Here is a 22735-nt window from a genome sequence, read left to right as displayed (position 1 = left end):
AGAATGAGCAAACAAAAGTGTTTTACGGAGGATAAAAAGATGAGGCTTTGGGGATCACCGCCATATCATCTGGCACAGAACAAGAATCTGATCGATTAGATCTATATGCTTGAGGAAGTCACGAAGTTCAACACCTGCTCATAAGCAGTCCCGGCTCTTGGGTAGGGCAACATGGGCGGTTGCCCAGGGTCCATGAGTCCATAATTTCTTTTAGTGTTATTCTATAGGTCCTTTTAATTGGTTTGATTATTAAAAAGGCCCATAATTAACTAAATCTAATCTACTTACAAAAAGACAAAACAACAGACAATCTGTACGCTTATATCATCAAAACCTGCTCCAGAGCTCACCTAAATATGATATGATGTACCATTCAGTCATTCACTAATAATAAAGATCCAGATTTATATTTTTTTTTAACAACATAACAGTTTTTTTTTGTATTTTTAATGTTGATTTTAGACAAAATTTAAAAGACATAATAATTAAAGTTTTTAAACCTTAAATTGCAAACCAAAATAATAAGTTTAGCTAATTGTTTTTAAAAAAGTTTAACATTCTCTTTAATAATTATATTACATTAATTAATTAAAGGGTCTTTGAAATTTTTTCCCCTAGAGCCCTTCAACAAGTTAAGCCGGCACTGCTCATAAGCAGGAACTCATAAATGTAGGGTTTATATAAACAGACAATTTTCTCAAATAGCATTTTTAAAATTTTTGTGACAAAAAATTACCATAAAAAAATGATCAAAATAATCTATTTTTATTTTAAAATTTTTAATTTTAATTTTTTTTTTTAATTTGAAACTCTATCCACAAAATCCCATCCATTAGCTTTTAACCCCAAGTCTATATTAATTAACTCTAGAATAAAAATATATTTTTACCCTTTAATAAAAATTATTTTAGTCATTTTCTTTATTAATGGTTATTTTTAAAAAATAAAATAAAAATGACTATCTTATAAAAATTTCTTTAAACCATATCACACCGACAAGACATCAGTACAAAAAGCGTATATTAATTTATGAAACGCAATGGGAAGTGGGAACATCTCAATTTCTTTCATAAGCTCTCTGCATACCCAATTCATCATACAATTTCCATTAAACTATAGTCAATACTAAGTTTCAACTAACACAATAAGCAGAAATGAAAAACAAAGCATATAAGAAAAAGAAAAAGAAAAAATCTCAAATATAAGAAATGATGCTCATGATCAAAATAATAATGTCATGAAAAAGAGAAATCGAAATAACAGGAACCTCATCTCTGCAGAAACCCTACTAATTTTCTACATATTTGTTCATCTCCAAATCGTATAAAGAGAAACCACCAATAAAGAAAACAATTATTGTTCATTTTGTCCTCTTATCGTTAGTAATTTTGATAACGAATTATTTAGAAGAAAACTTAACTCCGAATCAAAATTCATCTATTCCATTTTATTTTGCATCCATAAAAGCAAAACAGGTACCAAAAATAAAACTTATCAAGAAGTTGAAATTCTTAATGCTTTGGTATATGCATATAGATAACTAAAATTAAAATTTACAGAATACAGAAACACAAACTTTTAATTTATGTTTCAGAAGGCTTTACAACAATCTACAGAAAACACCAAAACATTCATATAGTGAAATCATAATACAAAGGAAGAAGCGAAATGGAATAATCATGCTGACCCTCAGAAGATTCCATGTAACTTCTTCCATTAGCATAACCAAACAAAAGATCATGCTGATGGGGTGGTGCTCTGCCTCTTCCTGAGTGCGCCATGTCGGCATCAACAAAAAGAACCATAGTCCGTTTTTGCATACTCATCAACACGTTGTGCCACGTGTTAACCCGTGATTGAGCCTTACCGTGAACACCGACGTTCATCTCCGCCAAGTCCTCGCCTCTCACGTTCATCACTTCCTCTGGTTTAGCACCGTCGAGGATCCAGATAAGACAAGAACAGAACCCTTTCGAGATCTCTGAATCGCTGTCTGCTCTAAACCTCATCCTACCTAACTCGTCCATCTTGATGTCTAACCATACCTGAGTCGTGCATCCCGGGACTCTGTTCTCCGGGACACGAGCCGAGTCGTCGAGTGGAGCTAGATCCATCGCGTAGTTCAAGAGACGTTTGACTCGGTCGATTGGTTCGGTTAAGGACCGGAACTCGGATACGAGGAGACGAAGCTTGTCGTCGGCCGATGTTGTTCTTGTTGTTATTGCCAGGGGTGCTTCAACGGAAGCCGTCGCGAAAGAAACGGGAAACTCGTGATTTGGTTTCGATTTGTAACCGAAGTTAAGATTGATGTTAGAATCTTGCATGCATCTGACCCTTTTAGGGAGTTTAGGAGAAAATTTAGGGGTAGAGAAAGCTTTTGAAGTTGTTCTTGGAGTAGAAATGAGAGGAGGAGAAGCAAAGACTTTCAACGGCGATGAAGTGTTCATGTTCCGTGACAGGAGGGATCGAGAAAAAATGGAAGGCAAGAGTTGGGTAAAGATGAGGAGGAGGGAGAGAGATACTTAAAGATGATCAGAGGAAATCTTCTTGAACTACGCGACGGAGACAGGATAAAGATTAGAGAGTATGGAGTCTTTTTTCTTTCTATAGAACGCGCCAAAACTAGTGTTCTGTTATTATTTTATTTGTTTCTGAATGTGTTATAAATGGAGTAATAGTGAACCAATTCAATAATACACTACTTTTAAGCTTCAATTCTACTTTGACGACAAAAAATACTGCAAAATAATGACCTTTTTTTTTTTGTCAATAATTGGCATAGTTCGTCTACAAACTTATTTCAAAAACTCATCGCAGAGAGGGTGTTTACAAAAGTATAGAGCTTTCCATAAAATCATAATTAATGGAAGGTTTTTAAAGTGAAGTTCTTAGAGCATCATTATCCCAAATACCCATTTAGGAGCTCTTATTTTTTTTTTAATATTTTCAAGTAATAAAAGTGACTTAAGACACAACATTAAGAAACCCAAACATTTTTATGCTCCATTGCAAGGTTCGTAATCAGGGTTCTTAAAAAAAATTATTATATATTTTAATTGCATGAATGTACCAGTTTTAATTGCATGAATGAAATATGATTCACAAAAAAAACAACAATAGTTCTAATATTGTTAATGCATATGCATATACTATTACTATAACATGACAAGAGGCTAGCTAAAATGGGTTTCCTATATTGCAACCAAAGACATGAGAAGATTTTAAAAGAGTACATACCCTAGTTGCAAAGTTGTGTCTGAGTTGGTGTTTTGGAGGCTGCATTTAATGTCTCCCAGGCAAGGGTTGTTTAAAAGTGAGGTCTTGGGATCTATAGCGAAGCATCTGATGTAGGATAGAGCATAGTGTTGGTTGATCGACGGGAGAAAACTTTTCAGTTCTTGTACCTATTTCAAATAGAATGTGATTAGAACTAGATAGTAGAAAGAAGACTTGGTGATAAGAGATGATTCAACACAAATTAATGGTTTCGTTCACCTGTCTACGTAAGGTCTCGTTTTCTAGCTTTGCTCGCTGTTTCTGCAAAGTTGAAAATGTATTGTATGATCAATTCTTGCAGTAAGTCTCTATATTATTGGGTACATACCACAACATTAACCTCTCAAGTCTCAAAAGATACATTAGGCATGAGTTTTAATACAGTTCATCAGAGATGTCTCACATAAACTTACATGAAGTGACCATAGAAGCTAAACATGAAAATCAAGTGTTTCATATATATATACAACTCAAGAGTTACCTTCAAGCGTGATTCTTCAAGCTGTTTAGTCAACATTAGTTCCTGAAATCACATAACCTTTGCCAAAAAAAAAAACAAATATGTTTTATGAAAAAGGGATGGGGAAGAGTGATATTACTAGTCTTTACCTTTCGCTCTCTCACAAATATTAATGCGACATATAGCTGCTTCTCAATGTGTTGCAGCTCCTTCAAGCTCAGAATACTCAAACGCTTACCCTGAAGCTGTCTACAAAACATGCAAAGACAAACCATATAAGACATAAAAGTGGTGGATGATATCTTCATGATTTTCATTGTTTTAACCATTCATTCTTGCATTTGTTGATCATTTAGGATAATATTTAGACATGTTTAGGTTGCATTGCACTACATATGTCCTTATCAGGTGATGGAGATTTCAAATGGTGACTTTGGAGCATCTAGAGACGGTTTGGAGGCAAGATTGGTGATTTTCGAGCATGAGACGAGATGATCAAGTGTCCCAGCGGCTTTGTGACGTCCCAGCGGCCTTATGACCCCATCGAGAAGCCGCTGCAAGCGCTCGAGGAACGGAGACTAAGTATGGGAGCGGCCTTGCGCAGCGGTTTGCTGAAGCCGCTGGGAAAACACCCCACTCCCTGCCGCATATATACTTGTTGCAGCGGCCTGATGACGAAGACTGCAAGAAGCCGCTATGAGAGCCTCAGCGGCCTGGTGGAGCGGTCTGCCTTAGCCGCTGCGAGTTGAGAAAGTCAACATTTCCGAGTTTGACCAGATATTTACCCATTTGTATTTGGGTTAATCCAAGTTTGTTGGGTTAACCCGGTTCGATTTTAAGCTACTATTGTTTCTCAGACCTAATTTTAGGATCTTATCTTGTTTTCTATCAAATCAAAAAGCCACCTTAGGTGAAAGATCTAATCTTGATCAATTTCTCTTTTGTTTACTTGATTGTTTTGATCATTAATCATGTTTAGACTTAGATCAATTAATGATCTAGTGTTTATCATGATAATGAGTGAGTAGTCATCTTTGGATTCATGGGTTAGGATGATTAGGATGATTAAGTTATGATCTAGAATGTTTAGAGTAGATTAATATGTTTCATTGCATGATTGAGTGATCTTAATGCTAAGCTAGGGTTGGCCATTCTGGTTTAGAACTCTAGACATTTCATTGCCCGGAAGGTGTTCGATGAAATGTCTGAGCCAACTCAACATGCTCTTAGCTTACCCTACCAAAGGGATTTGATGTTAGGGGAGTTAGGAAAGTTGAATGATCCATTCTTAATGATTGCTTGATTGACACAAACCAAAGGAATTTGATGTTTGATCATGAGAGTAAATGAGCTTTTATCTTGGAAGAGAACTTGCTTAGAATTGATATCTAGACTTAGGGGAATGTGTTGATTGAAACCTTGCAATTTTAGATTAAATCTTAGTCATCTGAAATCAAAATCCTATGCCCATGATTCCTCCTTTATCTATTTGATTGAAAGTTGCTTGTTAGTTGTTCTTGAAACTTGTTAGTTTGATTGAATCACCTCATCTTATTGATTGCATTTATCTTAATTGAAAACCTGAATTCTCCTTGATTCAAAACTCTTAGAAATGGATTGACATCTTAATTACTACATGATTTGAATTAGGACCCTTGAAAAGTCCATTTCGAATTTGGCGCCGTTGCCAATTCTAAGTTGATTTTGACATTGAGATTTGGTTCTTGCTTGAGACTAAATCTTATCTCTTATATCTAGTTACTGATTCTCTTTCCTAGCCTTTTTTATCTCAGGTGCATGAACTTGCGGAGCAGAGGCCCAACAGACCTAGTTCCAAGAGTTAAAGACATTAGAGCACTTGAAAGGGAGATTGCAAGGAGGAGAAGAGAAGAAGAGCAACAGGCTCACGTAGACAGATTGGGGTTTGTGATGGATCAACATCAGAATCAGCCTCAAGATGGAGTGGGCAATGGCCAAGGAGCTGACAACCTTAGACCACAACATCCACAGCACCAAGCTAGAACTATTGGCACACATGATGAGCCCAATATCCATGGGCATAGAACTGGCATCAGAGCACCAGCTGTGGAAAACAACAACTTTGAGATCAAGTCAAGCTTGATAAACATGATCCAGAGCAACAAGTACCATGGTCTTGCCTTGGAGGATCCACTAGACCACTTGGATAACTTTGATAAGCTGTGTGGAACTACAAAGATCAATGGTGTCTCTGAAGATGCATTCAAGCTAAGGTTGTTTCCATTCTCTTTGGGAGACAAAGCTCACACATGGGAGAAGAGCCTTTCAAGAGATTCAATCACCACATGGGATGAGTGCAAGAAAGCCTTCCTCACCAAGTTCTTCTCTACTTCAAGAACTGCTAAGCTAAGGAATGAGATCTCTGGATTTCATCAACGGAATCTTGAAGGCTTTGGAGAAGCATGAGAAAGGTTCAACAGCTACATCTCTCAATGTCCTCATCATGGCTTCAATATGGAGAGTTTGCTTAGTACTTTCTACAGAGGTGCTTTGCCCAAGTTTAGAAGTCAGCTTGATACTGCTAGCAATGGTTTCTTCTTGGGAAGAAGTGAAGCAGATGCTTTGGAGCTTGTAGAGAACATGACTAAGAATGATTCAGTCTACAGTGATGAGCATGATAGAAGCAACAGAGGCAGTGGAGGTGATGATACAAACACCAAGAGACAGTTAAAGGCTCTACAAGAAAAGATGGATATGATTCTCTTGGATAGAGCTAAACAAGAGAAGGTGAACTTTGTTGGTGAGAAGAAACAAGAAGAGATTGTTGTGCTTAATGAAGTTGATGGTCTAGAAGGTCAAGAAGAGTTGTGCTTTATGAATGCTAATGGGACATGGTACAATAAGGAGCCTAACTTTCAGTACAACAACTACCAACAAAAGCTTTTCTACAACAACAACCAACAAAGTGGTTACCAAGCTAGACAAAACTATTCTCAAGGCTTCCTCTCCAAAGGAAATCAGTCTACACAAGGTCAAGCCAACTCTTCTACCTCTACTACACAAGAGAGTAGCACTGATACAATGCTGAAACAAATCTTGGAGTCTCAAACTAGAAGTGAGAAGCACATTAGATATGAGCTGAAGAGCCTTCACACCAAAGTTGATGTAAGCTACAATGATCTCAACAACAAGTTCTCAAACCTTGCTTCCAACTTCAAAGCTTTGGAGAACCAGTTTGATTCAATGAGTAGTAATTCCAAATGTCCTATGGGATCACTTCCCGGAACTTCTGAGCAAAACCCCAAGGAGACAATGAAATCCATCACCCTAAGGAGTGATAAACAATTGCCTCCTAGAACTCTCATTAGGGATAATGAGAAGCAAGATGGGGAGGTGGTCATCAATGTGGATGATGATATGGTTATTGTGGATGAGAAAACCAATGAAGAGATCTTGGAGAAGATAGTTGAAGCTAAAGGGAAAGAAAAGGTTGGAGAAGAGAAGAAGGTTGTGAACAAAAATGAAGCTTCTACTTCATCAAAAGGAGCTCCATTCATTCCTCCTCCATATGAAGCAAAACTTCCCTTCCCTGGTAGATTCAAGAGACAACTTTTGGAGCAATGCAAAGCCTTGTTTGAGAAGCAAATGAGTGAGGTTCAGATTACCATGCCCATTATTGATGCCTTCATGCTAGTGCCTCAATACAGCAAGTTCCTAAAAGATGTTGTAACCAAGAAGAAGAAAGAGATGGAAGGGATGGTAGTTCTCACCCATGAATGCAGTGCTATTATACAGCGGTTAACCATCCCCAAGAAGCTTGAAGATCCAGGAAGCTTCACTCTACCTTGTGCCATTGGGCAATTGGCTTTTGAGAAGTGTCTATGTGATTTGGGAGCAAGTGTGAGCGTTATGCCTCCCTCCATTGCTAAAAGGCTTGGGTTTACACAATACAAGAAGTGTAGACTCTCTCTTGTGCTAGCTGATCGCTCAGTGAAGATTCCCATTGGTATCCTAGAAGATCTCCCTGTTATGGTTGGAAATTGTGAGATTACTACAGATTTTGTGGTGTTGGAGATGGATGAAGAACCAACAGATCCTTTGATATTGGGGAGACCTTTCTTGGCTACAGCAGGAGCTGTTGTGAATGTTAAGGAAGGGAAGATTGATCTTCATCTTGGAAAAGGGAACATCCTGCATTTTGATATCAAGAAGGTGATGAATACGCCCACTACCCAAAGCCAAGCATTCTACATTGAGGAGATGGAAGCTTTACCTGAAGAGTATTTGGAGGAATTAGCTATTGAGGACTCTCTTCAACTTGCCCTAACAGTTGATAGAGAGACTCAATTGATTGAAGATGAGGAGAGTGCAAGGTATGTGAGGATGCTAGACTGCCACAAGGAGAAAAGTGGAAAAGACAACTTCATAGAGCTTCCACAAGAAGTTCATCATGCTGCCACAGTTGATCAATAAGAGAACCTCCAAGAAGATGATTGGAGTGAACTAAAAGCACCAAAAGTGGAGCTTAAACCTCTTCCCCTTGGTGTAAGGTATGCATTTCTTGGACCTAATGAGACATATCCTGTCATTGTGAGTAGTGAACGGAATGAAAACGAATTATCTTAACTTTTGAATGAACTTAAAAAGTATAGAAAGGCAATAGGCTACTCACTAGATGATATTAAAGGGATATCACCTTCTTTATGCATGCATAGGATACATCTAGAGGATGAATCTATGACTTCTATAGAACATCAAAGAAGGTTGAACCCCAACTTGAAAGATGTTGTTAAGAAAGATATTCTAAAACTCCTAGATGCAGGTGTAATCTATCCTATTTCAGATAGCAAATGAGTGTCTTCCGTGCATGTTGTCCCAAAGAAGGGTGGAATAACTGTGGTTAAAAATGATAAGAATGAACTAATTCCAACAAGAACAGTAATGGGACGTAGAATGTGCATAGATTATAGAAAACTTAACTCAGCATCTAGAAAGGATCATTTTCCATTGCCATTCATTGATCAAATGCTAGAGAGACTTGCAAATCATCCCTACTATTGTTTTCTTGATGGGTATTCATGGTTCTTCCAAATCTCCATACATCCAAATGATCAAGAGAAAACGACTTTCACATGCCCTTATGGTACCTTTGCTTATCGAAAGATGCCATTTGGGCTATGTAATGCTCCAGCCACCTTCCAAAGGTGCATAATGTCTATTTTCTCTGATCTTATAGAGGATGTTGTGGAGGTGTTCATGGATGACTTATCTATCTACGGATCTTCGTTTTCTGCTTGTTTGTCCAATCTGTGCAGGGTCCTAAAGAGATGTGAAGACACCAACCTTGTGCTGAACTGGGAGAAGTGTCACTTCATGGTTAAAGAAGGGATTGTGCTTGGACACAAGATTTCAGAGAAGGGGATTGAGGTGGACAAGGCCAAGATTGAAGTGATGGTTGGGTTAGCTCCACCAAAGACAATGAAAGACATTAGAAGCCTCCTTGGTCATGCTGGATTCTATAGAAGATTCATCAAATACTTCTCCATGATAGCTAGACCAATGACTAAGCTTCTATGCAAGGAAGCTGCATTCAACTTTGATTGGGAGTGTCTAGAAGTATTCAAGAAGTTAAAGGACAAGCTGATTAGTGCCCCCATTGTGCAGCCACCGGATTGGGATCTCCCCTTTGAGATCGTGTGTGATGCTAGTGATTATGCTGTGGGAGCTGTCCTTGGTCAGAAGAAAGACAAGAAGACTCATGTGATCTACTATGCAAGTAGAACTCTTGATGAAGCTCAAATGAAGTATGATACAACTGAGAAGGAGTTGCTAGCCATTGTCTATGCCTTTAAGAAGTTCAAAAGCTATTTGGTTGGGTCAAAAGTCATAGTCTACACTAATCATGCTGCATTGAGACACCTTTTGGCCAAGAAAGATGCTAAACCAAGACTGTTGAGGTGGATCTTGCTGCTACAAGAGTTTGATCTTGAGATCAAGGACAAGCCAGGAGTTGAGAATAGTGTAGCTGATCACTTGTCTAGACTGAAGATTGAGTGTGGGATCCCCATTGATGAATGGCTTCCAGAAGAACAGATCATAGCTATTAGAGCAGTAGTAGCAGTTTGTGAAACTAGAAAGAAGCTTGAAAAGGTGAAAGGAACTGAAGAGAAAGGTTCTTGGTATGCTGATTTGGTGAACTACTTAGCTTGTGGAAGAGAGCCATTGGGTCTTGAGGGATATGCCAAGAAGAAGTTCTACAAAGATGTGAAGAGATACTATTAGGATGAACCTTACCTCTACATACTTTGTAGAGATCAACTCTATAGAAGAGTAGTAGCTGAAGAAGAAGTTGATGGGATCCTTACACACTGTCATGGATCATCCTATGGGGGTCATTTCGCTACTTTCAAGACTGTTTCAAAGGTGTTACAAGTTGGGTTTTGGTGGCCTCATATGTTCAAGGACACTCAAGACTTTGTCTCTAAGTGTGATTCATGCCAAAGGAGAGGGAACATCACCAAAAGGAATGAGATGCCTCAAAACCCAATTCTTGAAGTGGAAGTGTTTGATGTGTGGGGTATTGATTGCATGAGACCATTCCCATCATCTTTTGGCAACAAATACATCCTTGTATCTGTTGACTATGTCTCCAAGTGGGTGGAAGCTGTAGCAAGTCCTACCAATGATTCTAGAGTGGTGATCAAGATGTTCAAGAGCACCATCTTTCCAAGATTTGGAGTTCCAAGAATTGTGATCAGTGATGGAGGCTCCCACTTCATCAACAAGCTGTTTGATGGTCTTCTCAAGAAGAAAGGTGTGAAGCATAAGGTGGCTACACCTTACCATCCTCAGACAAGTGGGCAAGTTGAGATCTGCAACAGGGAAATCAAATCTATCCTAGAGAAGATTGTGGGAACTAAAAGGAAAGATTGGTCTGACAAGCTTGATGATGCGCTTTGGGCTTATAGGACGGCTTACAAGACTCCTTTGGGAACCACACCTTTCAACCTTGTGTATGGAAAGGCTTGTCATCTACCAGTTGAGCTTGAGTACAAGGCATTGTGGGCTATTAAGCTGCTGAATTTTGACATCAACAGTGGCAAGGAGAAGAGACTTCTCCAACTCAATGAGCTTGATGAGATTAGACTTGATGCTTTTGAGAACTCAAGGATCTACAAGGAGAAAACCAAAGCTTTTCATGACAAGAAGATCTTGAAAAGAGAGTTCAGTGCTGGAGATCAAGTGCTTTTCTACAATTCTAGACTGAAGTTGTTTCCCGGAAAGCTCAAGTCAAGATGGTCCGGTCCTTTCAAGATCAAAGAAGTAAGGCCATATGGGGCAATTGTGTTATGGAACAAAGATGGTGGAGACTTTCAGTCAATGGACAGAGGGTTAAGCTCTACATGGGAACCACAACAGACGAGGAAGGAATCTCGGTTCCACTCTCCGACCCCATTCCCGCCTAGCCAAAAAGAAAGGAAGTCAAGCTAGAGACTTAAAACAAGCTCACTTGGGAGGAAGTCCCATGTCTATCCTTGTACATATTTTTATCTTTTATTTTCGATTTCTAGTATGTCTTTGGGTATTTTTCTGTGTCCATCAGATCATCAGGTTCTAGAGGAGAAATTGGGGCATTGAACGAGGTGTGAGGAAGTTCAAAACACTCCCAGCGGCCAACCACAGCGGCTTACACATACCGCTGCGACAAAACTAGTAGATGGGAAATATTTCTTAAGTTTCACAGCGGTATCCCGGAGCGGTCAGTCATAACCGCTGGGAAAATACCCTACTCCCTGCCCGATATCTACTTGTCGCAGCGGTCTGAGACGTCGTAGCGAGGAAGCCGCTGTGAGATTCGCAGCGACCTATTGGAGCGGTTTTACGTAGCTGCTGTGTGTCTCAATTACGCGTACCGACATCGATTTCCGGTTCAATTCAATTGAGATCGAATCCAGCTAACCGGACGTGGGCCACTTCTTCTTCTGCACCAAAATTGTATCTCTCTCTCCCCTATCAATCAAACATCATTCCTTTCATTCTCTTGAGCATAAGAACTCATATCTCTCCCAATTCTACATCAAATTCGTTGATTCAAGTTGCTATCTCCGTGATTTTACCTCGTCTTTTCATTTCTCTACTCTTGTTTCTCTGAAACAAGCTAAGGTATGGAGAAATCGACATCTAGTTTTCGTAGTAAAAAATTTCCAACTTTTTCAAAGTGGTTGCATTGTTGATTTCTGGTTCAATACTCGTTAATTATGTCCTTTGATGCTTGTCTGATGAGTTGGGTAGATGAAAAACGTGTATGCTTGTTCTGAATTAAGATTTGAAAAAGTTTGGGTTCAAATAGGGAATTTCTAAATTTTTTGCGGAATTGATTGTCTGATGCTTGAAGTGAGTCTATTGAATTATAATTAGACTTAATCTATGAGGCTACTTCCTTTGAATTCACAGTTTCTTGAAATTTCAAAAAATTCTCTTGTGAACCTGGATGAGAAACTAAATAAAATTGATTGAAGTTAATTGTTGTTTACATACTGCCTCTGATGTTTGAAATGAGTTATATAAAATGAGTATGAATGCTTCTTATTGCTTTGAACTTATTAACTCATTGCAAACTTTAGTGTGACTCTTATTGATCATATCACTTATACAATTTCAAGCTTGATGATAGCAGGACATGGGGAGAGATCACGGACCGGGGACTGATCCCATTGTGGATGTAGGCACTTCATCTCAAGCTGGGACAAGAGTGAACCCACCACGAGCAGGCCGACCAGCACCAAACCCACCAGCTCAGGTTTACCGGCGCAAAGCTCCACAGAAAAAGGAAAAGTCACCAGCTGAAAAAGCGATATTGGAGGCAGAGATTGAAGAGATGATAGAAGAGGGTCTTAGAGCTGAGACTGAAGATGAGGAAGAAACCCCTGCTCCCAAGCAAGCCAAGAAGAGGAAGAGAGTGCCACCAACCACCAGAAGCCCGACTTCAGCGCAACTCTATGTGCGCCTTTATGATGATGTCAAATGGAGCCCGATGAGATTTTCGGACGCTGAAGCTCTTCATACGCTTGGGATATATGAGGATTGGAGACTGATTCTCGGGAACATGGGCATGGAGTCACTACTTGGTATGAGCTACGGAGTTCATAAAGAGGTTTCCTGTCAGTTCATGTCTACATTCGCCGTTCGATACCATTGTGAGGCACATAAGACCGAAGGATTTGGGCGCATCACCTTTCAGATCGATGGGAAAACCCATAAGGTGGGTTTCAAGAAGCTAGGCTCCATTTTCGGTTTCTCGGACAAGTGTGGGTCATTTCTGCCTTCTAGTTCAGCGATTGTGGACGACATATGGGGAGAGATTTCTGGGTGGTCGCGTACAGCAGGAGAGGATAAGAGCACTGACATCTCTAATCCTGGAGTGAGATATGCCCACAAGGTCCTTACTCAAACCTTTTACTCACGGAGAGAACCGGACGGAGCAAATGATGACGAGCTCAAACTTCTAGCTCTTGGACTTCTCCCGATTCTTGAGGAAGGAACGCTACTCCACACCGATCCGGAAGACTTTGAGGATATGGGGCTTGTGGGATTGTTGATGAAGAGGTTTGAGTACTATCAGGATTGGGCTTGGACCACTCCGAATGAAAAACCAACGCTGTTTATTGGGAGCCTCATTACCCCGATTTTGGAAGCATTGGGGATTGATTTGGGACCTCAGGATCATGCTCCAGCCTCCATTGATCTTGCTTACTTGAAGAAAACTCATTTCCTTACCGGCCAATCAGGAGATCGGTATGGTTACCCTTTCTGGTCACGTGACCAAGAGCCTGAACAGTTACAAATATTCCTCCCTTGCGAGAGTTTGACGACGTTATCTGATCCTCAGCATGTAGCCTTCACTCCAGCTGCTCATGAGCTCATTCCCGCAGATTTTGGTGCACTTGAGAGCATCACCAAACCGCACAAGAAGAAGAGCAGGGCCAGTTCTTCTCGAGCAGCCCATCCTAGTGATGCTGATGATGAAGGACCAATCACACCAGCCCCGGTGTATGGGACAGAGAGGTACCACTTTAGGCCTTATGGTGGAGTTACGACGAATGTTGCATTGCGCCAAGCTCTCTCTCAAAACGCTAAGTTGCTTCGGTGGAACAAGATGCAAGATTCCACCATCTACAAGCTCAAGAACTCAGTGAAAACGCTTAAGAGACAGATGAAAAAGGTCACTGCACTTCTCTCTCAAGTCTCTATCGGTTCTGGTTGTCAACGGGATGACGTGATGGCTGGTGCTGGTCCATCTACTCTCCCATACCCTGTCTACTATGGACCTCCTCGTTCTCCGGAGTACCAGCTCCGTCGTAGACGCAGGAACACAGCCCCTCCAACCCGAGTCTCCTCCAACGAGTCTCCTTCAGTCGCCAATGCAGACGACGACGACACGGAGGGCGCCTCCTCCTTTGCCTAGCCAGGTATCACCTTCACCTTACCATTGTATATACCAGTCTTCTTTATTGCATTTCCTTTTCATTTTCGGTATCTCCTTCACACAGAGACTGTGTGATTTAAGTGTGGGGGAGGTACCAAGTATCTGATCATTTGAGTGTTTTATGCTAAAAGTCATGCATTGTAGATATTTATTTGCATAGAAAGTCCAACAAAAAATTTCAAAAATTTCAAAAAAAAAAAAACAAAACAAAACAAAAAGAAGCATATAGTTACATCCATTGCATCTTTAAGATTGAGTCTAAAGCATTCACTTATCTGCATAGAAAATCCAAAAAAAATAGGAGTCTAGAGCATTTAGGATTGCATCATGCATTGGGGACAAGGATTAAACTTACCTTGCAAAGAACTCATGCTTAGAACTCAACTTGATATCCTTTGTAATCATGGCAAGTAGCTTGAGCATCCTTTGAAAAACTTGTAGACTTCGAGCCTTGAAAACTCCTCTTGAAACTCATTGATTGTTGAAACCTACTCATCTTTGAAGCCAACTCCAATCTTAATTGAACTAAATGAACTTAATGCTTCTTACTTATGGTCTCTTGAGTGCTAAGTCATGGCTTCATACGCACTTGAGTTTGTCTCTCCATTTTTATCAACTCTACTCATCTTTTGACAACTCAAGTGGTAGTCCATTCCTTAAACCCTTATTTCCTTTCAAGCCATCATTAATTGTTGAGTGAGGTCTTTTTGGAAAGCTTTACATGTGCATAATGTTGAGAGTAATCGGAACGACAATGTTTGGTCTCCATTATTGCTAGCTATAAAACTCACATTGTCTAGCTTCTAGGATGGGATGATTTTGATTTGAGAGTTTGATCTTGGGAGTGTGAACAAAAGTATGAGAAAGAGTGAAAAAAAAAAGAGTGCTAAAGAGTGTACAAAAAGAGTCTAAAAGAAAATTAGTCACTAGGGACAAGTGAGGAAAAAAGTAAGAAAATAGTGAAAAAGAAAAGAAGTAAGCTCAAGAGTGTATAAAAATTTTGAAAACTCTATAAAAAAAAAAAAGAGCTTAAGCTAAGAAAAGAGTGAAAAGTCCCTAGTTGACAAAGAAAAGAAACAAAGAGTTCAAGTAGAGGGAGTGTCTTTTAAGTGATCTTAGAGTTTTGGGTGAGTGAAAAAGAGTTGGTCATTGGGAAATAAGGGTAGAACTTGTATAACATTTGGGAAAATGGTAGAACAATGGAGATTGAGCATTGTATGCATGAATTGTTCATTTTTTTAGATATATTATGCATAATGTCAAGGCTACTAAGTTTTTGAGAGTAAGTCACCTTAAAAAGAAATCATCTAAGCCTCTTGATTCACTATGCATTCTAGCCATTTCTTTCCAAACCAAATGACTTGGACCAATTGACCATTTGCAAGAATTCACCTATGACTTTGCTAAATGAATGTGAGAGTTAGATGATTTGTTTGTTTGTGGATCCATGATGATGAGTGTAGAGATCAAAGGAGTTAAGATAGGCCTAGAGAAGATAGAGTTGGAAAAAGTCATTGCTCTTGCTATTTGATATGATTGTGCAAGGATATCATGTTGAAGTCCAAGAAGAGTTTCTTTTGGTGATGAGTCCTCACCTTCAAACTTCTCCCCTTTGACATTTCTTGAAAATTTACTTGTGGACAAGTAAAGGACTAGTTTGGTGGAGTTGATATCTTCATGATTTGCATTGTTTTAACCATTCATTCTTGCATTTGTTGATCATTTAGGATAACATTTAGACATGTTTAGGTTGCATTTCACTACATATGTCCTTATCAGGTGATGGAGATTTCAAATGGTGACTTTGGAGCATCTAGAGATAGTTTGGAGGCAAGATTGGTGATTTTTGAGCATGAGATGAGATGATCAAGTGTCCCAGAGGATTTGTGACGTGCCAGCGGCCTTATGACCCCATCGAGAAGCCGCTGCAAGCGCTCGAAGAACGGAGACTAAGTATGGGAGCGGCCTTGCGCAGCGGTTTTCTGAAGCCGCTGGGAAAACACCCCACTCACTGCCGCATATGTACTTGTTGCAGCGGCCTGTTGACGAAGACTGCAAGAAGCCGCTGTGAGTGCCTCATCGGCCTGGTGGAGCGGTCTGCCTTAGTCGCTGCGAGTCGAGAAAGTCAACATTTCCGAGTTTGACCAGATATTTACCCATTTGTATTTGGGTTAATCCAAGTTTGTTGGGTTAACCCGGTTCGATTTTAAGCTACTATAAATGTTTCTCAGACCTAATTTTAGGATCTTATCTTGTTTTCTATCTAATCAAAAAGCCACCTTAGGTGAAAGATCTAATCTTGATCAATTTTTCTTGTGTTTACTTGATTGCTTTGATCATTAATCATGTTTAGACTTAGATCAATTAATGATCTAGTGTTTACCATGATAATGAGTGAGTAGTCATCTTTGGATTCATGAGTTAGGATGATTAGGATGATTAAGTGATGATTTAGAATGTTTAGAGTATATTAATATGTTTCCTTGCTTGATTGAGTGATCTTAATGCTAAGTTAGGGTTGGCCATTCTGGTTTAGAACTCTAGACATTTCATTGTCCGGAAGGTGTTCGATGAAATGTCTGAGTCAACTCAACATGCTCTTAGCTTACCCTACCAAAGGGATTTGATGTTAGGGGAGTTAGGAAAGTTGAATGATCCATTCTTAATGATTGCTTGATTGACACAAACCAAAGGAATTTGATGTTTGATCATGAGAGTAAATGAGCTTTTATCTTGGAAGAGAACTTGCTTAGAATTGATATCTAGACTTAGGGAAATGTGTCGATTGAAACCTTGCCATTTTAGATTAAATCTTAGTCATATGAAATCAAAATCCTATACCCATGATTCCTCCTTTATCTATTTGATTGAAAGTTGATTGTTAGTTGTTCTTGAAACTTGTTAGTTTGATTGAATCACCTCATCTTATTGATTGCATTTAGTTTAATTGAAAACCTGAATTCTCCTTGATTCAAAAATCTTAGAAATGGATTGACATCTTAATTACTACATGATTTGAATTAGGACCCTTGAAAAGTCCATTTCAGTGGATGGTTGGGGGAAACAATAAAAATAAGAACATAGTTTGGATTAGGTTGCATACAAGTGTTTCTCTTGAAGCATTGAAATCTCATCCTTTAAAAGGTCCACCTCTGTAAACTCCTCTCGGTTCTAAACAGCATGTCAGGTTATAATGCATCAAGACAAAACAGTCAAAACACTTGAGTTGAGTCTAGGCAAAAACCACATGAGTTTCTAACCTCTGCTTTACAGTTAATCCCAGAAACATCTGAAGAGATCTGGTAATTTCCGTATCTCAAAAGCGTTTTCCTCATGCTAAAAAAACAAATGACAAATTAGATCTAAGAAGTAAATGTGAGATTTATTAGGAGTTTAGGACTAATGAATCTGAATAAACATGCAAGAACCAATTTCACTAAGAGCAAGAACAAATGTTGACACATGCAGATACGAAAATGGAATTAACAAAAGGATTTGATTAATTACCACCTAGTACTTGAGAACTCGAAGAGCTTGCCAGACTTGAAGAAGACAATGACTGCAGACGGAGAATCGAATTAAACTTACCATCTCACATTACAACAGAGCTCTGGACGAGCTTCTTTTGAGATCTAGCACAGAGCTCATCTAGATTTAGCCCTTGTGGAGAAGCGGAGAGGAATGAGAGTGAGCGTCGCGATGGGTCGCGGGAAGAATGATTCGAGAAGAAAGGAGACGAGGAGTGCTCAAGAGCCGTCTCTTCCGTAGCTTGATTAAGAAACGTCGTTTAAGGTATTTGCTATTTTTTTTTAATTTCAATAATACTAAGAGACGGGCTTAAGCAACCCGGTTAATGATGCTCTTAGCAGAATATAAGAACCCATCCTAAGAATCCCTCATTAATCATGCTCTAACGCGCCGAAATTGTATGGATTTCTCTTTTTAGTTTTTTTTTTTCACAAAAAAGTAAATATTCATTAATGAAAATGAAAAGCATACAAATTGTTTAAGTCCCCAAAAAAAGTAGAAAAAGACTTAAAAGAACAATACATTAGAACTAACAATTGCACGAACAATTTTAGTGCTAAAATATCTGATCCACAACCACCACACCAAAGTGGGTAATAACTCTGACGACACCAATTTACACGAACCCTAGACTCCCGATGACACTTCAAGGTACGGTCCCGACGACGCTTTAAGTACAATCAAGTCTAGAGACCAAAAAGACCCACCACACGAACCCAGCAGAGACTGACGACACCTATCCTTAGCACGAACCCAACAGAGACCGACGACGCTTCATGACACGAACCCAGCGAGATCTTAAGACATTCAAATCCATGATCCGAACAGTGTACGAGTAACCCAACCCGACACTACCAAGACAACTAAAGCTAAAACAACGGGACAAGCGATAGCCTCAACAACAATCGACAGGTCAACAACCCTACAAGCGAAAAGAAAAAGACCGAAGCTACCATATCATGGTCAAGCAACCGGAACAATGGAACTGGGATGCTGCGGTCTAACAGCAGCGGTCCACAAGAAAATCTGGAACCTATTGACCACCACAAGCTCTCGGAAATCTTGGCTGCAGCTGTATCCGAGAACCAGATAGACAATTCTGAAGCTTCCCGGCACTCAAGCTTCACTGAAGACCTGCAGTAAAACGAAATCAGAGAGAGGGCGCAACTTGAAACAGAGCAGTTGCCAATGCTAGAGAGCGAAAATGATGGGGCCAACATCCAGGTTAGCGACTGGTACACCATAGACGCCACCTCACCCAAGCATAACCGAAGCCAACAAGTGCAAAGACTAGAGAGAAGGAAGAGACACATGAGACCACCTGCTCGCTGCACACCACACCGGAGAGGAAAACGCCGATACCTATCCTGACCGGAGAGAAGAAGAGAAACCCACCAAGACACCAAAGGGAGGAGACGAGATCTACAACTCACCACGGCCCAACAAACAGGAGAACTGAGACTCCACACCACGTGAACCCTCAGGAGACTATGAGAGTCGAAAAGCTAAACCAACCAAGCGCTGGTCACAAAGGCGGAGGAGAGCGGAAACATATCTGAAAATTCACCACCACCGTAATCCCTAAAAGCCGGCCCTACCACACACAGACCACTGACGAGACTCGCCGACACTCCAATAGAGAACAGGAGCCACCGGATCCAGACCTATGGCACCGAGATCTAGGTCATAATCTGGGGCACGCCAACCACCACAGAGAAGCCGCGCATATCGAACCGCAGAGGCAAGGAGGGTAGAGGAAAGAAAAGAGAAATGAAGAAGGATCGAGGCCTCCAGCACCAGCGAAGGAGCCGGCCACCGGGGACAGCAGCGCACAGAGCTTTTTTTCTTTTTTAGAGAGAGAAAAAGTCTTTTGAATTTGTTTACAGTTTTTATTTTCAAAAGTTATTAAAACGCACAATTTAGGCATCGAACTCTGGGCTATGCGCCTTAAGTCAACTTCTGAAACCACTAGACCATTGTAATCTAGTGAAAATTTGAAAAATAAAAAGGGTGCAACACGAGGACTTCTTGGGAGGTCACCCATCATAGTACTATTCTCACCCAAGCACGCTTAACTTCGGAGTTCTGATGGGATATGGTGCATTAGTGCTGGTATGATCACACCCATTTTTTCTTTTTAGTTTTTACTAAAACGTTTTCGCTATTCCTATCGACAGAAAATGTTTCACATTTAAAAATTTTAACTTCTTTTAACATTTGTTTCTATTACCTAATATAAAGGGAAATTGCCAAATTACCAGATTTATAATTTCACTTTTCATGTTTATACTAAACATTTTTTATCCTCACTTTTAATGAATGGTAAAATACATTTATAAACTCTAGAGTTAACTAATCTAGACTTAGGGTTTAGAGTTGAAGGGGTAGGATTTTTGGAATGTGGAATTTAGGATTCTAATAAATATATAAATAAATACTTAAATATATATATATATATATTTAAAAAAAAAAATAGTTTCAAAAATAACTTCCGATTTTCAAAAAGAAATTTTGAAAAAAAAAATCGAAAAAAATCAAAAAAATATTATAAAAAATTCGAATTTGAAAAAGTATAATTCGTGAAAAAAAATTTTAGTTTTTTAGTTTTATTTATTTAAATAATTATTTATTATATATGTAGAGAACAAAAATATAATAGTCTTTTGCCACTTAATGAACAATGTATTTTTTTAAATGTCTCTTTAGTGGTGGTAAACATGAATAACGGCATCAAGAAAATAGTAAACATGATAATTCCCCTAGTATAAATCAAAATATTAGTTTTTCACTTTTATATCAAACATTTTATAAACTGAAAAGTCAAGAAAATTCTAAACACAAACAGAAAGTTATCAAAAACTAATATTTGATATATTTCAATTTTTGGAAAGACATAAAAAAATAATCCCGCTTAATCCCTGCGTATATTTCAATTTTTTTCATAACTCGCTATGTCCTGACCGAGCAGACGCGCCTAGCATATTCCTGAAAAGGGATTTACCAACTACCAACCACTCCATAAAACTTAACTAAAAGACTTCACTCTAATTAATCGAATTCTAAGTGTACATGAACTAAAAGATAGGTGTTGATATAGTGGACTGATTTAAAAGTGGCAAAGTGAGTTTAGTCAATGATTCAAACACGACCTAGTCAACTGAAGAACCATTTTGAAAGAGAGTGGCCTCAAACGTGCTTAACGAAATATATTGCAACTTTATTGATCGTTGATCGAGTAGAGAAGATACGATGAACCAAGTTTGAGGCCACCTCTAGAGTGACCAATCTAATTGGCACGTGCATCGCTCTCTCTTTCGACCTACCTCCTCCAGTTTCCACGATGACAAATTCTTTTTTCGAGTTAAATATGATTTTCAAGGAAAAAAATATCAAAAGCATATTCGATTCGAATACTGATTCTTTAGAGCCCATGATGTTGGAAAGGGACTTAGGGAAATTCATATTTAACTAATTTAAAGTAGTTTTATTTCGTCATAGCTGACGGTTACACTCTTTACTCAAGTGTCCCGGCCAAAAACAGTTTTATTATTTGTTCTTTTTCTGTATTTTCATGATGTTTCTTTTGACTATTCGCGCAGGATAAAGAAACAAAAAACATGTCGTTACAAAAAAAACACTACACATAAGAAAAAGACCATTTTTATCAGGAGGTTTCTAGCGTAATATAAGAATCGTCTCTTAAATTTTAACTAAGAAAAACTAAGAATCGACTCTTAAATTCTTATTTAAAAGTCGGTTCTTAGTTTTTTTTTTAAATTCTTATTTAAGAGTCGGTTCTTATTCTTAATTAAAAGTTAAGAAACAGTTCTTATATCACGCTAAGAACCTCACCCTAAGAACTTCCCGATAAACATGCCCTAACTTTTTTGGTTCCATTCAACAAATTTGCTAAACACTAGACTAAATTCAGCAAACTTTACAGTTTTCAATCACCTTCAACAATTTTGGGGTTATGCATGTTTACATTCAGGTCTATTATACTCTTTCAGTTTTTGGTCCATCAAAAATAATCATATGATAAAAAGTCAAAAGAAGGAAAAGACCAGCTGATGAATTGATTCTAATTATAAACTTAATCTTCAAGATTAGTGTCTTTTTCTTCTAACTGAAATTATAATGATCAAATTAACTAAATTAAGATCCATGATATTGATCACAGGAAGTAGAAGGCATGATCGGCAAAACCTTCTACGATACATACACAAACCAGAAACAACTTATTAAAATACTAACAGACGGCTCTGTGAAAACATGAACAACACTCTGAAACTTAGCTGATATGCTTGTCTTCATGCATAAAGTAGTAGATGTAAAAGCCGGAAAACCGGATCAAAAGAAACGATATAATATAAACGATGTTAAGGAAAATATATAGACGATTCGAAACCGTAACGAAAATGAAAACATGGAGTCGAGACGAATCTCTTTCCTTAACTCTTAATATTCACTCCGTTAGTGCGACGGATCTGTACAAATATGATTCTTAGGATAAAACCATGATAGGTTATCAGGCGGCACCCGTGAAGAACCTCTACGAACTAATATTTCTACGAAACACTCTCTAGACTTACGCTATAGGATTTGCTGGTTTTGGTTGTGGAAAAACGTTATGAAACTTCCTCCGCAAGATCCTTTCTCGTTTAAACTTATCTTCACGAAGAGAGACTGCATGTTGTTTTTAAACGAACTACATGTTGTTTAAAATAAAATGCATGTCATTTTTTCGGAAATTAAATGGCAAAACTTTGAGCTTAACTTGGTCCAAAAAGAATAGTCCTATTAGGCCGGAGGCCCTCCACCAAGACCCAAGACCCAAGACCCAAGCCCAAGCCCACGCCCACGCCGAGCCGAGCCGGCCGGACGGCGGCGGCGGCGCGCGCGTGGAGAGCCTTTCTCTCTCTCCAAGCCGTTTACACACTCATGGCATGAAGGCATATATATATTACTCCAATTCTCTCTTGCTAGGCGATGTGGGACTTTGCTCC

General features: G+C 39.0%; 2 protein-coding genes and 2 non-coding genes across 4 annotated transcripts; 1 reads left to right on the top strand and 3 right to left on the bottom strand.

Annotated features, from left to right (window-relative positions):
* Positions 1-1561: 1561 nt before the first annotated feature.
* Positions 1562-2707, bottom strand: LOC106381135 (sufE-like protein 2, chloroplastic). Its single transcript, XM_013821006.3, has one exon. It carries the CDS (start codon positions 2445-2447, stop codon positions 1632-1634), a length of 816 nt encoding a protein of 271 aa, XP_013676460.1. The 5' UTR covers positions 2448-2707; the 3' UTR covers positions 1562-1631.
* A 3411-nt stretch (positions 2708-6118) lies between these two features.
* Positions 6119-6225, bottom strand: LOC125582674. The gene has a single exon (XR_007320130.1). It is a non-coding gene; the product is annotated as a small nucleolar RNA R71 (small nucleolar RNA).
* A 4-nt stretch (positions 6226-6229) lies between these two features.
* On the top strand, positions 6230-8188 carry LOC125582217. The gene is made up of 3 exons (XM_048748792.1): positions 6230-6609; positions 6682-7408; positions 7511-8188. The coding sequence occupies exons 1-3, from the start codon at positions 6230-6232 to the stop codon at positions 8186-8188; spliced, it is 1785 nt and encodes a 594-aa protein (XP_048604749.1).
* An 11548-nt stretch (positions 8189-19736) lies between these two features.
* LOC125582548 lies at positions 19737-19855 on the bottom strand. Its single transcript, XR_007320005.1, has one exon. It is a non-coding gene; the product is annotated as a 5S ribosomal RNA (ribosomal RNA).
* Positions 19856-22735: the final 2880 nt, after the last annotated feature.

Source organism: Brassica napus, chromosome C2, assembly GCF_020379485.1.
Source record: "Brassica napus cultivar Da-Ae chromosome C2, Da-Ae, whole genome shotgun sequence".
Taxonomy (NCBI): Eukaryota; Viridiplantae; Streptophyta; class Magnoliopsida; order Brassicales; family Brassicaceae; genus Brassica; species Brassica napus.
This window is presented reverse-complemented; position numbering and strand designations above follow the sequence as displayed.